The 16277-nt window shown below is 39.2% G+C and overlaps 1 protein-coding gene and 1 pseudogene across 1 annotated transcript; both read left to right on the forward strand.

The window, feature by feature from the left end:
- Positions 1 to 419: 419 nt before the first annotated feature.
- LOC138395609 (olfactory receptor 2G3-like) lies at positions 420 to 1376 on the forward strand. Its single transcript, XM_069488457.1, has one exon. The coding sequence runs from the start codon at positions 420 to 422 to the stop codon at positions 1374 to 1376; it is 957 nt and encodes a 318-aa protein (XP_069344558.1).
- Positions 1377 to 9908: 8532 nt separating this feature from the next.
- Positions 9909 to 11001, forward strand: LOC138395426 (adenylate kinase 4, mitochondrial pseudogene; annotated as a pseudogene).
- Positions 11002 to 16277: the final 5276 nt, after the last annotated feature.

The following is a 16277-nucleotide window of genomic DNA, read 5'->3' on the forward strand; positions in this document are numbered from 1 at the left end:
TGCTTACCCTAAAATTTGTCTTTCACCAAAAGATTAGCCTCACCATTCATATATTCTTTTTCTCCCACTTCTACTAACAAAAGTGCACAGCCATCTGAACTGGAAGCATTTGTTTTCTTCTTTAAGTAGATTATCTTTAATAATAATTGTCAACAAATAAGGAAAAGAACTTGGTCACACAATCAAAAAGGAGGATTGGCCAAATGTTTACTGAGACAAAAACTGGAGACACAAAAGAATGCCTTTGTTTTTAAGAATGCCTTTTTAATAATTACCTTTTTTCCTTTTCAGAGAAATCTCACTCATTTAAAAAAAAAAAAACTTCATGTAAGAGTTTACTTCAAATATTGTATACAAATAGTGCTATTTCCCCAGATTGAATTCCATATACCCATTTTTCTCTTTATCATAAAAGACTGATGGAACAAAACAATGAAACGTCTGAGGAAAATTTTATTTTACTTGGATTCTCAGATCAGCCCCAGGTGGAGGTCATCCTTTTTGTGGTAGTTTTGATATCCTATCTTCTGACCCTGGTAGGCAACACAACCATCATCATGGTCTCCCTCCTGGATGCCAAACTCCACACACCTATGTATTTCTTCCTCACCAATATCTCCTTTCTCGACCTTTGCTTCACTACCAGCATTGTCCCCCAGCTATTGTGGAACCTAAAGGGACCAGCCAAGACCATCACACCCACTGGCTGTGCCATACAACTCTATGTGTCCCTCTCCTTGGGCTCCACTGAATGTGTCCTCCTTACTATCATGGCATTTGACCACTACATAGCTGTCTGCAGACCTCTCAGTTACACTACTGTCATGCCCCCGTCATTCTGCAAGGCTTTAGCAGGAATAGCCTGGCTCAGTGGAGTAGGAAACACACTCATCCAAGGCACCATCACCCTTCAGCTGCCTCGATGTGGACACCATCATCTCCACCACTTCTTATGTGAGGTGCCTGCCATGATCAAGTTGGCATGCGTTGACATCCATGTGAATGAAGTCCAGCTTTTTGTGGCCACATTAGTTCTCCTCCTTTTTCCTATGGCATTGATATTGGTCTCCTACGGATTCATTGTGCAAGCAGTGGTAAAAATTAAGTCAGCCAAAGCTTGGCGCAAGGCCCTGGGGACCTGTGGCTCCCATCTATTAGTAGTGTCCCTCTTCTTTGGGCCCAGTTCAGCCATATACATTCAACCAAAGAGATCCTATGGCCACAGCCAGGGCAAGTTCCTTACACTTTTTTATACCATTGTGACTCCCACACTCAACCCTCTCATATACACTCTGAGGAACAAGGATGTGAAAGGAGCCCTGAGAAGATTGCTGAGGAGAGAACAAAATTCCCAATGGAAAAATCAGAAACAGTGACTTTCTGTGCTGGAAAGTGAGTTAAGAGACCAAACAAACATTAACTGACTTTCAAGTATGTATGTATTGTATGTGTCACTTGCCTCTCTGGCTATATTTACATATGATATGGCTAACATGGTCTGGAAGAAAGAGCTTATTTAGATTCAACTTGTATAGCTAAGGAACCTTGTGTGTGTGTGTTTGTGTGTGTGTGAGATAAATGTTTTCACGCCTTACTAAATATTTTTGAAGAGTTGAAGCATATACTAAGACTGGGAGATTTTGTGATCTACCTAATACATTGTACTTACATATGTGATTAGGGGATTAAAACAATGATTAATTTTCAAATGGGAAATTTAAAAGTATATATTAGTGTAAAAAAAAGTATTGTAGTATTTTCTTTGTAAAAGAGGTCTAGTGTAATATTATTTAAAACATTTTGTACACATTATTCCAGTTCTTTCAAGAAATGGATACAAGAAAGCAAAAGTTGAAAATGTGGGGGGTTTTTTGTAGAAAGGAAATAGATCTGTGGATCTGCTTAAAATGCTATTAAGAAAAAAATAAAATATTGGTTTTTAAACAAAAATTAAAATAATTGTTCTATAACTATAAATAATTATTGAGTAATTTAATGAAATACTAAACAGTTATGTAATCTAGGTTCAGATGGATTCAGGGCATTCTTGATAAAACCTTGCATTTTATCCTAGTTAGCACTGTTGCTTTCCTCCACATTTTCATGCTTGTTAAGCATGTGGACTCTGAAGTCAGATTGTCGTGGTTTGAAATAGTGTCATTCTGCTCACTGGCTGTGTGTAACCCTCTGCTCTTTGTCTCACCTGCATATTTTCCAGTTCAATCACTTCATTGGTTGAGGACAAAATAAATTAATTCAAACAACATGCTGAGAAATCAGTTATGGCACTGGTGAGTGCTGAGTAAATCATAACAATTATTAAAATTCTTTTGAAAAATAATATGATGCTCAAGAATCTCCAAAGTCTTCATATTATTTTTCCTCTATCACTCTCAACATGTGCTTGGTTTTTGTTTTTATTTGTTTTGTATTTTGTATTGTTCTTGTACTTGATATTACTTTTTTCACTTTATTGGAAACATTGAGCCCAACCAAAATCTCCCTTCACATTTTTGTATAAGCACCAATGTACACTTCTCAAGTGCCCGTTTTGAATCTGTGTTCTAAAGCAGCAGTCTCCAACCTTTTTGGCACCAGGAACCAGTTTCATGGAAGACAACTTTTTCACAGACTGGGTGTTGGGGGGGGGGGTGGCGCCACAGACGTTGGAGTGGGGAGGAGGTGGACTGGCTAGGAGGCAGAGCTCAGGTAGTGATGCATGGGCCTGTTTTCCTAACAAGCCAGGGACCTGTACCCGGCCAAGGCCTGGGAGTCAGGAACCACAGTTCTAAAGGTTGTCAGAGTGCTTGAGTTCCAAGTCCAATTCTATTAAGTGAATTAACTAGGGCAGTTCTTAGTACTTGAATGTGCTATGTCATGTTATAGGTTCCTCAACTGTGAAAAAGTTGTAACAGTAGTTCCTAAATTACTTGGCTGTTGTGATCAGTAAATCTGATAATCCAGGTAGAGAAACAATCCAATAATTATTGTCCTGTAATTCCAAACCTAATAACTTACCCATTTAATGACTTTACCCATTTAATGATCCCCTCATATCTTTAATCACTTTCTAGGATTAGTCTAACTACCTTTAAATATACCCAAGTACCTCCTTTCCTTTTGGCAGCTCCTCTAAATCAGTATAAACTTTAAATGTGGGTCCTACATTACATTTAGGTCTACCTTACCCTCACATGCTTAGAAAAGTCTTCTCAATTCTGTCCTGTAAGGTCATTTTAACTCATTCCCTCCATCTCATTCATGCTGCCACTGCTCTAATTCAGATCTTATGTCTTGCTCCGAACAAAGTTTCAAACAGGGGCCCTGAGCTGAAATGGGTTTATGCACTTTTGATCTGAGGAGACAAGTTCAATTTAATGACGGTCAATGTCTTCAGCTGCGTGACATGCTCTCTGCCTTACCACAGACCTAGCCCACAGAGATCATGTGAGTCACTTCCCAGCCTTGAGGTGCCTAACATATTGGTACCTGTGACCAGATTTTTAAAATTTCCAAACTGTTCTCTTCATGTCTAATTTTTTCTCTATGATAATTTTGAATATTCTACAAGAATTATCTTCCATATATTGCCATGCTATTCTAATATTAAATGACTACTAAGTGGTTACAAAACAATTCTAAAATAGAATAAAATTTCAATTTCTGTACCATCTGGATCCAATTTTTCTCTTATCTTCCTCAGCATGTCCTCATTTATTCTATACTTAATTTATATTTAAACACCAGCAGTTTCTGAACATTTTTTCTTTCTATTAACCATTTTATATCATTTATACTTATACTTATCATTATACTTAAATCTCATCTATTCCATAAATATGTCCTCATCACTCAATCATCACCTCTTCCTCCAATGCATTGTTGTATCGTTTCATGGAGTTAATAAATATATGAGGAAAAGGGATCTTCTGAGGAATTTAAGTACTCATAGTTAAGAGAGAGAAAATATAATCAGAAATGATAGGAGATATGCTTGGAAGAATAAAATGGACCAAATCACAGAGAGACTGGTATATTATGCTAAAGAGGTCAGACAGCCCTGTGAGCTCTAGGAGATTATCTTGTATACAGTATTGAATGCAAGAGTCACACCAGACTAGGTTCTAATTCCTAGTGGAAGATTTTTTAACCTTTGGAAAATAAAATAAGCTTCCCAAATTTATGGTGTTTGGAATAATTTATAGTGAGTGGAATCACAGTGCCAATTTCACACATAGGGTAGGGGGAGTAAGTGAGGCAATACACGTAACATGCTTTGTAGAGCACCTGGCACCCAGTGGAGCTCCATATCCATTCACCTGTTAATATATTGACAACAAGACTATTCATCAGGCATTATTAAAACAGAAGAAAAATTACTTTATTCTTTAATTTATGCTTCCTATACCAAGGTAATGATCCTTTTCCTTCTCCTAGATGACATCTTTAGAATATCCCATGATTTTGGGGGTCATTTTTAAATGGTTAAAAGGTCCACTTTTACTAATAAAATATTCTCATGTCAGTAATTAAAATGTCTGCTCTCCTCAGGTCATAATTAATTTGAAATTAAAGATTCTGTTCCCGCCCCCTGCCCCCCCCTCCACTTTTGAGCCTGTTCCAATCTGAGCTCCTCCAGGGAGATATGAGTGTTGGAAGTGTCCCTAGCTCTCCACCTTGTGCATGTTCCTTTATGCCTCTAGCTTGATCAATGTGATTTCTGAACCTGACATGGTAAAAACTGCAGATGGGGGAAAGAGAAGGCAAGCAGTAAGGTTTAGCTAAAGACTGCTTTAATCAGCCTCTCACATTTATGTATTTTCAGGCAATTATTATAAAATCCATTCACTCTGTTCATGAAACAGCCACCAACATTTGCCAAATCATCTAAGTCATCCCACTGAATACCTTAAACCTGTCTTGAGGTAAGGATCAAGAATGCACAACATGATACTTACCAAATACATCCATCCTTCCTCTTTCAAGTCACATCTCTTATTTTCCCAGTCTGAATAGGGATCATGAGCTAAAGGACACCATAGTAAGTATTCATTAAGTTTTCCATGGAGTTTCAGCTCCTTTGGCACATAGTAGGCCTGTCCCCTGCATCCCAACACACAGCTGTACCCTCTAAAGTTGGGGGGACACTATAACCAGTTCTGACCAGCTAGTTGTGATCAAAAGGGACCTGTGTTAATTCCAGGCCAGAGCATTTAATTTACAGTGCAAAATGCTCCAAAACTCTCTCTTCTGTCATAGTTACTAGCAATGTTCAGGATGCTGGCAGCTTCGTCAGGCTGTGATCCTGAGAGGAGAGACGCGGCAGAGTTCCTAGCTGAACTTAATAGACATACAAGTGAGAAATAAATATTTTTGTATTAAGTCATGGAGGGTTTTTGCATGTTTTGTTATTATAGTATACCTTAGCTTCCCTGATAGTCACAAAACCAGTTGTGAGTCCACCTCCTTTGAAAGTCCTCCCTAAATGTGTGAACATCTTCATTTGCAATGTGGAAGTTCTTGCTAACCACTGTTTCTTCTTGACTTTTGAGGTCTCAGCTGAAATGGAGACTGAACTCCATGTAGCAAACTTTTCCATTGTTATGGTGCTATAATTAAAATATTTCAAGGTAAAAAAAAGAAGACATCTAGCAGAAAATTGGAGCACAATAATAATAAAATGGATAAGAGACGGTGATGTTCCTAACCAGCATTTCTCTTGCTTGAGAATATAGGAACTCCTGAGAATGTGTCCTGTGACATAAGTCTGAAACATGCTCATTTATAGAATTGTGACTGACAAAAGTGAAGAAAGGGAGAAATGGCTCAAGATTGTTAAGAATGCAGAATCCGTGGGATTTGCCTACAGGAAGGAAGAAATCTAAAGTGAACTTCAATTATATCATGGGAAACAAGTAAAAGGTAAGTTCTTTCATTGAAACAGAAAATACAGCCCTACATTTTCTTCTAGAATTCTAATAGTTTCCGACCTAAGGTTTAAGTCTCTTATCCACCGTGATTTGATTTTTGTGAGAGTTGAAAGCTGTGTGTCCTGTTTTAGTCTTCTACATGTGGCTATCCAGTTTTCCCAGCACCATTTATTAAATAAGGAATCTTTTCCCCAGAGTATGTTTTTGTATGCTTTGTCAAAGATTAGATGGCTATATGAGGATGGTTTTATATTTGGATTTTCTGTTCTGTTTCACTGGTCTGTGTCCCTGCACTTGTGCCAATACTAAGCCTAGGCAAAGAATTTATGAAGAAGACCCCTAAGGCAATCACAGCAACAACAAAAATAAATAAATGGGACCTGATCAAATTAAAAAGCTTCTGCACAGCCAAAGAAACAGTCACGAGAGTAAACAGACAACCTACACAATGGGAAAATATTTTCGCATACTACACATCAGATAAAGGACTGATAACAAGAATCTATTTGGAACTCAGGAAAATCAGTAAGAAAAAAATCGAACAATCCTATTCAAAAAGTGGGCAAAGGACATGAATAGAAATTTTTGAAAAGAAGATATAAAAATGGCTAACAAACATATGAAAAAATGTTCAACATCTCTAATCATCAGGGAAATGCAAATCAAAACCACAATGAGATATCACTTAACCCCAGTGAGAATGGCCTTTATCAAAAAAACCCAAAACAACACATGTTGGCGTGGGTGTGGAGAGACAGGAACACTAATACACTGCTGGTGGGACTGCAAACTAGTGCAACCTCTGTGGAAAGCATTATGGAGGTATCTTAAACAGATTCAAGTAGACCTGCCATTTGACCCAGCAATCCCATTACTGGGCATATACCCAAAGGAAAAAAGGTCATTCTGTAACAAAGGCACGTGTACCCAAATGTTTATAGCAGCACAATTCACAATAGCAAAGATGTGGAAACAACCCAAATGCACATCAATACATGATTGGATTAGTAAACTGTGGTATATGCATACCATGGAATACTACTCAGCTATAAGGAATGATGAAGATATGACATCTCTATGGTTCTCCTGGAGAGAGTTGGAACCCATTATATTAAGTGAAGTATCCCAAGAATGGAAAAACAAGCATCACATGTACTCACCAGAAAATTGGTTTCCTTGATCATCACCTAAATACAAATCTGGAAACGACACCAATTGGACATCAGACTGAGGTGGGGGGTGGGGGAGGGGATGGGGGTATGCCTACACAATGAGTGCATTGCGCACCGTTTGGGGAGTGGTAACACTTGAAGGTGCTGACTCGGGAAAGGGGGGGTGGGGAAAAAATATGAAACTATTGTTTTTAACTTGCACTGTTCACTTAATAATTTATCATGAATATTTCCCATAGTATTTCATATCATTGTACAAGAAATAATGTATACATTATGAGGACATACTGTATCTAACAAGATATACTGTTAGACTCTTTGATTCTGTAAAATTAAATAAAAAAGAAAAAAAAAACCACAATGAGATATCACTTAACTCCAGTGAGAATGGCCTTTATCAAAAAGTCTCAAAACAATACATGTTGGCGTGGATGCGGAGAGACAGGAACACTCATACACTGCTAGTGGGACTGTAAACTAGTGAAACCCCTGTGGAAAGCAATATGGAGATACCTTAAACAGATTCAAGTAGACCTACCATTCAATCCAGCAATCCCATTTTGGGGCATCTACCCAGAAGAACAAAAGTCATTCTATAAAAAAGACACCTGCACCCAAATGTTTATAGCAGCACAATTCACAATTACAAAGATGTGGAAACAACCCAAATGCCCATCAATTCATGAATGGATTAGCAAAATGTGGTATATGTATACCATGGAATATTACTCAGCTATAAGAAATAATGGCGATATGGTATCTCTTTGGTTCTTCTGGAGAGAGTTGGAACCCATTCTATTAAGTGAAGTATCCCAAGAATGGAAAAAGAAGCACCACATGTACTCACCAGCAAACTTGTTTCCCTGAGTGCACATTTGGGAATAACACCAATTGGGTATCGGACAGAGGTCGGGTCTGGGTGGAAGGGATGGGTGTATACCTACTTGATGAGTGCAATGCACACTGCCTGGGGAATGGTCACGCTTGAAGTTATGACTGGGGGGGATGGGGTGGGGGAGGGGATGGGTGCACACCTACATTATGAGAGTGATGTGCACTGTCTAGGGAATGGACACAATTGAAGCTAAGACTCGAGGCGATGGGGAGGCATGGGCAATGTATATAGCCTGAACTTTTGTACCCCCATAATGAGCTGAAAAACAAAAAAATAAAATAAAATATATCAAAAAAAATTAGGAACATAAAAAAAAACTGCACCTTAATTAAACTATAATTGCCAAAGAGTAAAAACTTCTCTGCCATATACATATTCTTTTTGGACAGTAGAATTGAATTTGCATATGATTGAAAATAACATTCCATGTTTCATAATGCAAAACTGTCATTGGTCACTGTAAGGACACACTCCTCCATTATCTCATTGTTGTTATAATTTTATTATTTCTGCTTTCCTTTTTTTATTTCAGCATATTATGGGGCTATAAAACTTTAGGTTACGTATACTACCCTTACCCCACCACCCCCCGAGTCAGAGCTTCAAGCATGTCCATCCTCTAGACAGTGCACTTTGCACTCATTATGTATGTGTACACCCATGCTCTGCCCCTACATCTGCCCAACACCCGATTAATGTTATTCCCAAATGTGCACTTAGGTGATGATCAGTGAAACCAATTTGATGGTGAGTACATGTGGTGCTAATTTTTCCATTCTTGGGATACTTCACTTAGTAGAATGGGTTCCAACTCTATCCAAGAGAACACGACAGATTCTATATCACCATTATTTCTTATACCTGAGTAATACTCCATGGTATACATATACCACAATTTGTTAATCCACTCATGTATTGATGAGCATTTGGGTTATTTCCACATCTTTGCAATTGTGAATTGTGCTGCTATAAACATTCAGAGTTCAGATGTCTTTTTTTTTTCATCTTTGCATAGATTTTATTATTAATTTGTTCATTTGAAATTTAATAATTCTAGGCAGGTCAAATAAATTATTTACAATTGTATTCTGCCCTGAGACACAAATCTAACATATCTCTAGGCATTCAATTACTCATGATATATAGCTTCTTTAGAAGTCAAGATGCTGCCCAGCAATAATTATAGGGGAAAATAGGGTCACTGATTATTGGCTTTCAGGCACCAATTTTTGATTATTTTAAGTCAAATTGGTTGTTTAAACTATGGTTTAAATAGAAGAACAGTAGATGACTTTATATCCAAATTATGATTCTGACATGACCATGGGAACAATAAGGGGCTGATCAATTTCTCAGTAACAAATCCACAAAGGGTGAACTTAGGGATCTGTGGAGATTGCTGATATTTAACATTTTTAACTCCACAAGAAGGCAACCCACTGCCTTTTAAGCACACATTTCTGCCCATCCCCATAGTAATATGTAACCTAATAAAGAGCCACTGTTCCCCAGCTTCCCATTGTCTGGGGAGAGTTGTTTATCTTTGTTTAGCAAACTCTGCAAAAGAAGAGAAGTTTTCCAGAACTTAGATGAACAGCTTGGGCTTACAAAATAGCATTTTGGTTTTCTCACAGTAGCAATTTTAGGCGACACTAGTGCTTGGCTAGGAAGCCAAACACAAGTTATAAACAACCATTCATATAACCACCGGGTGGACATTGTGATAGAGCCAACTTTTATGTTCAACATCTCCATTGTGAAACCAGTTTGGCATTTGGTTTTGCAAAAGTAGGAGGCAGTTTGTGCAGGGGGTGCCGATGTGGATTTCTTGCTGTGCTCAGCATCAAGCCACAGTCCGAATCAGTTATATTCAAATGCAGGTTGAGATGAAGAAAAGAATTTAGGGCCGGCGAGTCCCAGCGCGAGCTGAGGGTGCCAGAGGTAGGGGCCAAGAAACAAAGTTCCCGGGGCTCCCTCCGGGGCCGCTGTCTGGGCTGCCAGTTTGGCCGCCCCCCTCCTCGCGAAGGCAATGGCTTCCAAACTCCTGCGCTCGGTCATCCTCGGGCCGCCCGGCTCGGGCAAGGGCACCGTGTGCCAGAGGATCGCCCAGAACTTTGGCCTCCAGCATCTCTCCAGCGGCCACTTCTTGCGGGAGAACATCAAGGCCAACACCGAAGTTGGTGACATGGCAAAGCAGTACATAGAGAAAGGTCTTTTGGTTCCAGATCATGTGATCACACGCCTCATGATGTCAGAGTTGGAGAATAGGTGCAGCCAGCCCTGGCTACTAGATGGTTTTCCTAGGACATTAGGACAAGCTGAAGCCCTGGACAAAATCTGTGACCTGGACCTAGTGATCATTTTGAACATTCCATTTGAAACGCTTAAAGATCGTCTCAGCCGTCGTTGGATTCACCCTCCTAGCGGAAGGGTGTATAACCTGGACTTCAATCCACCTCATGTACATGGGATCGATGACATCACTGGAGAACCGTTAGTCCAGCAGGAGGATGATAAACCCGAAGCAGTTGCTGCCAGGCTAAGACAGTACAAGGATGTGGCAAAGCCAGTCATTGAATTATACAAGAGCCGAGGAGTGCTCCACCAATTTTCTGGGACGGAGACTAACAAAATCTGGCCCTACGTTTACACGCTTTTCTCGAACAAGATCACACCTATTCAGTCCAAAGAAGCATACTGACCCTGCCCAGTGGAAGAATCAGGAAGATGTGGTCATTCATCCAATCGTGTGTGTAGTATTGGTGCTGTGTCCAAATTAGAAGCTAGCCGAGATAGCTTGCAGCATCTTTTCTAGTTTAAATGATGAACTGATAGGAAAACTAATGAGTAGAAAGAATTCATGAGGAGGCCCTCCTCTGTCTTTCAAAAGAATGGTCACCTACCTATGTTTAAGGTGTCTTTGCACGTTTCAAGCCTCTCACAAGGAAGCAAGTACAGGCTGGATTTGAAATGATACATAACCAGAGCTCTAGCTGATTTTTGACAGCCATATTGTTGCTATAGTAGTCTTTTTACACGTTATGGTGGTGGTCTCTGGCTCTCTCCATCCCCCCAAAGACTGTTGAACCATAGTACCAGTAAGCCTGAGAATGGCAAGGGCTCTAGTCCAGGCTTTCTCTGGTATGTGCCCTCCTGGTGACAATGAAATTGAAGTTAATTGCTCTCAGTGGTTGTTTCTCTGGTCTTGAGTGACTATGTCCACAATTCATTTTTTCTGGTAGGATTGACTCCTTTTCTGCATCCATGCTCCATATAGAATCTCCTTTTCAGACATCCTGGGATGAGAGGATTTAGCTTCTATTTTTTTTAAGACTATATATGTTTTACATCTGTTTTCTCTCTTCCGAGGCTATTAAATAATACAGATAGTTATTGCTGTTATCCCTCTCAAGTTCTTCTAAGAACGGAGAATGAAGGGGCTGTATTGAATCTTTTCATGCACCAGGAATTGAGCTATGCAGAGGGTCTTACTTAAACTTGCTTGTCTGACTCTCATAAATTGACACCGCTTCTTTCTTCTATTATGAAAAAATTAAACTCCTAAAAGTCTTTAGGGAATCCTCAAAAAAAAAAAAAAATGGGAAATATTTACCTACCTAAATGTTGAAAGATCATATCTTATATATAGAAGTAATAAGACCATATGGAATTACTGGACTAATAGAATAAACAGTTAAGCTTTTTTTTTTTTTTTTTTTTTTTATTTATTTATTTTTTTTTTTTCCAATTTAATTTTACAGAATCAAAGAGTCTAACAGTATATCTTGTTAGATACAGTATGTCCTCATAATGTATACATTATTTCTTGTACAATGATATGAAATAATATGGGAAATATTCATGATAAATTATTAAGTGAACAGTGCAAGTTAAAAACAATAGTTTCATATTTTTTTCCCCACCCCCCCTTTCCCGAGTCAGCACCTTCAAGTGTTACCACTCCCCAAACGGTGTGCAATGCACTCATTGTGTAGGCATACCCCCATCCCCTCCCCCACCCCCCACCTCAGTCTGATGTCCAATTGGTGTCATTCCCAGATTTGTGTTTAGGTGATGATCAGGGAAACCAATTTTCTGGTGAGTACATGTGATGCTTGTTTTTCCATTCTTGGGATACTTCACTTAATATAATGGGTTCCAACTCTCTCCAGGAGAACCATAGAGATGTCGTATCTTCATCATTCCTTATAGCTGAGTAATATTCCATGGTATACATATACCACAGCTTACTAATCCAATCATGTATTGATGGGCATTTGGGTTGTTTCCACATCTTTGCTATTGTGAATTGTGCTGCTATAAACATTTGGGTACACGTGCCTTTGTTACAGAATGACCTTTTTTCCTTTGGGTATATGCCCAGTAATGGGATTGCTGGGTCAAATGGCAGATCTACTTCAATCTGTTTAAGATACCTCCATAATGCTTTCCACAGGGGTTGCACTAGTTTGCAGTCCCACCAGCAGTGTATTAGTGTTCCTGTCTCTCCACACCCACGCCAACATGTGTTGTTTTGGGTTTTTTTGATAAAGACCATTCTCACTGGGGTTAAGTGATATCTCATTGTGGTTTTGATTTGCATTTCCCTGATGATTAGAGATGTTGAACACTTTTTCATATGTTTGTTAGCCATTTTTATATCTTCTTTTGAAAAATTTCTATTCATGTCCTTTGCCCACTTTTTGATAGGGTTGCTTGATTTTTTCTTGCTGATTTTCCTGAGTTCTAAATAGATTCTTGTTATCAGTCCTTTATCTGATGTGTCAAAATAGTTAAGCTTTTTATTCAAGACAACAAAATGTATTTTAAAAATGCTGCTATTGATGCTGACAGTGTTTTGCTCCTGTGAGTGGCCCAAGCATATTATAAATACTTGTTACAGAGAATGGAGCCTGTGCAGTTGAGTAGAATGTTGCACTCACTGTGCCTAGACTAGGTATAACAGCTTTAGGATTATGGGGAAATAAAATCTTTAATTTTTTTTTCTGTTCCAAAGATACATTCTATGGGGTGGCCATAAAGTCTAGAATTAGATACGAATATTTTGTCATTCATCGTAATGGAATATCAATAAGCCATTTGTTAAAAGCTTTGCCTGGTTTCCAGACTTGGTGGCCACCTTGAATAATTCTTTCTGTCCTCTGGGAAGGACAATTAAATTTATTCCTGCTGCCTTAAAAATACATATCCCTTCTTCATGCATCATGACTGTACCCAGCGAGCATCCTTTACTATTCCTGGGAGTGGCTTCTGTCTAACCCTTCATACTGGTGAGGAAAAAAACAAGCTTATTTCAGCACTTCTGTGGTGTTGAAACACATTATTTACTTTCTGAAGATGTCCCAGTGAATCTGAGTCAATTCACTGTCTGATATATGATATGAGCACATCTTCCTTACTCTTGCCAGTTCCTTTCCTTTTGTCCTTGAATGTTCTTTGGCTACCTTAGTGGAAATTTAGACCAGTCCCCTCCTCGTTCTCTCAATGACAGTGAAGTAAGATTATTTGCCTTTTAGATTTGTACAGTGAAAATGCCCAGTTCACGTCTATGAAACGTCAGTGCATTATATTGACTCTGAGCACTTTAGAATTTAGAATTGCAATTGAATGCCAGCTGATGGAGACAGGGTGAATATTAGACATGTAGGTAAAGCTCAGGTTTCCTGGGGAACCAGGTACAGAGAAAAACAAGTCTGATCTGAGGCAAATTGCACAATTAGAGTAGTACTGCCATGGAGACAATTTCTGTAAACTAGGAAAAGTAGACAGTTTAAGTTATTATATGGATAACTCAAAAGAGGAAATTATGTGCTTTATTGAAAGCAGGAAAATCTTCAAACTTCTTTCTTCACTTTATCTTTGTGTTTAGCAGACCTTCTAATGTGATCACTGCCTTTGGGTTTGGGGAAGGGAATGGGAAAAGGCCTGATCCCTGTTGCCATACTCTACTCTTCCATCCATCCTTCCCTCCTTCTTCCCTTCCAGCTAAATAGACAGTTGCAGCCAACATTGAGTCACTCAGTAAGTCTCAGCAATGTTTGATTTTGCTGAGATTGCCTAGCAGTTGAGGATCCTTTGTTAGGTGAGACCAACAAGAGAAACACCTTTTCTATGGTCTTGGAAAGATGATGTTTGTTTCATGGTCAGTGGCCTTACCAAAAAAAAAAAAAAAAAAATCTATTTCTGGTTTTTGTCAACCTTCTAGTTTTCCCTTAAGTAATTTTGTACAAATTAAAGTTATCTTGAAAATATTTTGCCGGAAGTAAAATTAAAGGAACATCTTTTCTTGGTTTTCCTTCTATTGCTACACATGTAGTTCTTTCATATTTAAGCAAAGAGAGTAGTTTGGATGGTCTTTAAGATTCCAACCCAGCTCTTAATTCAGCTCTTCCATTATCTTAACAGGCTTCCCACTTATTTAGAACTTGGAAATGCTGCTGTGTTTAATACCCTCCAACACTAATGCAAGCTTATGACAGGTGCCATTTATTGAAGGCCTATTTAATGAAATGTGCAGCTTTAGGACCTTTACAAACATCTCATCTCATGTTTCTAGCGTCCTATGAGATGGGCATGATTCCCCATTTATGAACAAAGAAGGCAAGGGTCAGGGATGTGAAGCGTCTTGCCCAGGCTCCTGCTGCCAATGAACAGTGTAGCTGGGACTCAATCCCAGGTTTTCCTGACTCAGAAGACTTGAGTTTGTTCCTGGATGTTAACTACCTGTGTCCTGTCCCAAGCAACCCAGGACCCTGAGCCTGCTTGGTTCTGCTTGTAGCCTCACATCAAGAATAGCAGTCTCTGTATGAAAATGTCCTTTTTTTTTTTTTTTCTTCCTCCCTTTGCATAAGCAAAGGAAGCTGCTAGAGGAGAGTCTGAGTCCTTAGGCCTCCTCCCTAAGTCCTCATTTATAGATAGAATAATAGGCTGTCCACGTGGGCTGGGCTTGGGTCCAGGCTAATCTGCAGAGTATGTGAGCTCATGTTCCTTACCTACCCTTTCTGTGTCCACTGCATTGTGTCCCTGAGCCATCCCCAGACATGGTGCTCACACATAGGCCTGGGCTCCTTGGACAGATCCAGACACTGCTCACTTTCTTCCCTGAGATTAGAACAAATCACTCCCTAACTCCCTCTCCAAACGAGGTCCCGATGATAAAACGAATCCTTCTCAAAGTGCTAGTAGGTGAACAAATGGTGACTGAGCATCTAACACAGGGTAACTCTTGAGTTTTGTACCATCGGCCCTATATTATATTAATATTACACATTCACAAGACTCTGAATGCCAAATTCAAACCTTCACCCACCATCTGCTTGTCATGCAACAATTGTGGCAGTAACCAGAGGGAGATTTATTCCTGTCACTTCCCTGCCACCCTCCAGCAGCCAAGCTCACATGAGCCCCATCATTACCCAAGGTGTGCCCCTCTCTTTGGTAGGGAAGGAAAAAGGTAAGAATAGACACCCATGAAGGAGGATTCATGGAGAGAGGCATTTCTATGGCCTTTTCTGTTATTTAAAATGTTGAGACAGGATAACTTTAGATAGAAAGATGCCTACACACACATAAGTAGTGTATCCTGAGTTCATTATTTGACTTCATCTATTTATCTAAGGAGTTTAAGCCTGCTGGAGGTCTTTGTTCAAATCATGTATTTCCAAATGTGTTAATGCATAGGCATTCTTATGAGTTACTATTTATTTACTCCACGCTAAACACGTTACGTGCATTGTCTAATTAAATCCTCAACAACTACCTAATGTAATTAATTGGTAATTGATAATATCTCAATTAACTTGCCTCCTTATATTTAAAAGCTGAAATAATCCTTTTAATTTAAACATTTCATGTATCTATAGGGATTAATCAGGAAATTTTAAAAGGGCCTTTTTTGTGCCTTTCCCTAGTTGAGCTCCCCATTCTCATTAGTAGATAAAACGATGTGTTTGCTCCAGCCTGGAATCTTTGCTTTTGGTGCTCTGGTGCTGAGACAGGAAAAGGGTACTCAGTGGGTCACCATGGTAGTTGCACACTGTGTATACAGAGGGTATCCATCTCATCTGTACTCTGCTGGGTTGCAGGATCTCAGGAGGCATTTGTGTCCACCTGACGAATTTCCTTTATTACCGTTTGTTTAACACACAGTGTCTTTTCTTTCTGCAGTCCATTTTGCCAGAGAGGCAATTCATAAGGTGAAGGCCTGTTCACAGTACGAATTGCTCTCTCGTTATCCTCTTCCATTTTTACTAACTCCTT

Source organism: Eulemur rufifrons, chromosome 15 (genome assembly GCF_041146395.1).
Source record: "Eulemur rufifrons isolate Redbay chromosome 15, OSU_ERuf_1, whole genome shotgun sequence".
NCBI classification, from domain to species: Eukaryota; Metazoa; Chordata; class Mammalia; order Primates; family Lemuridae; genus Eulemur; species Eulemur rufifrons.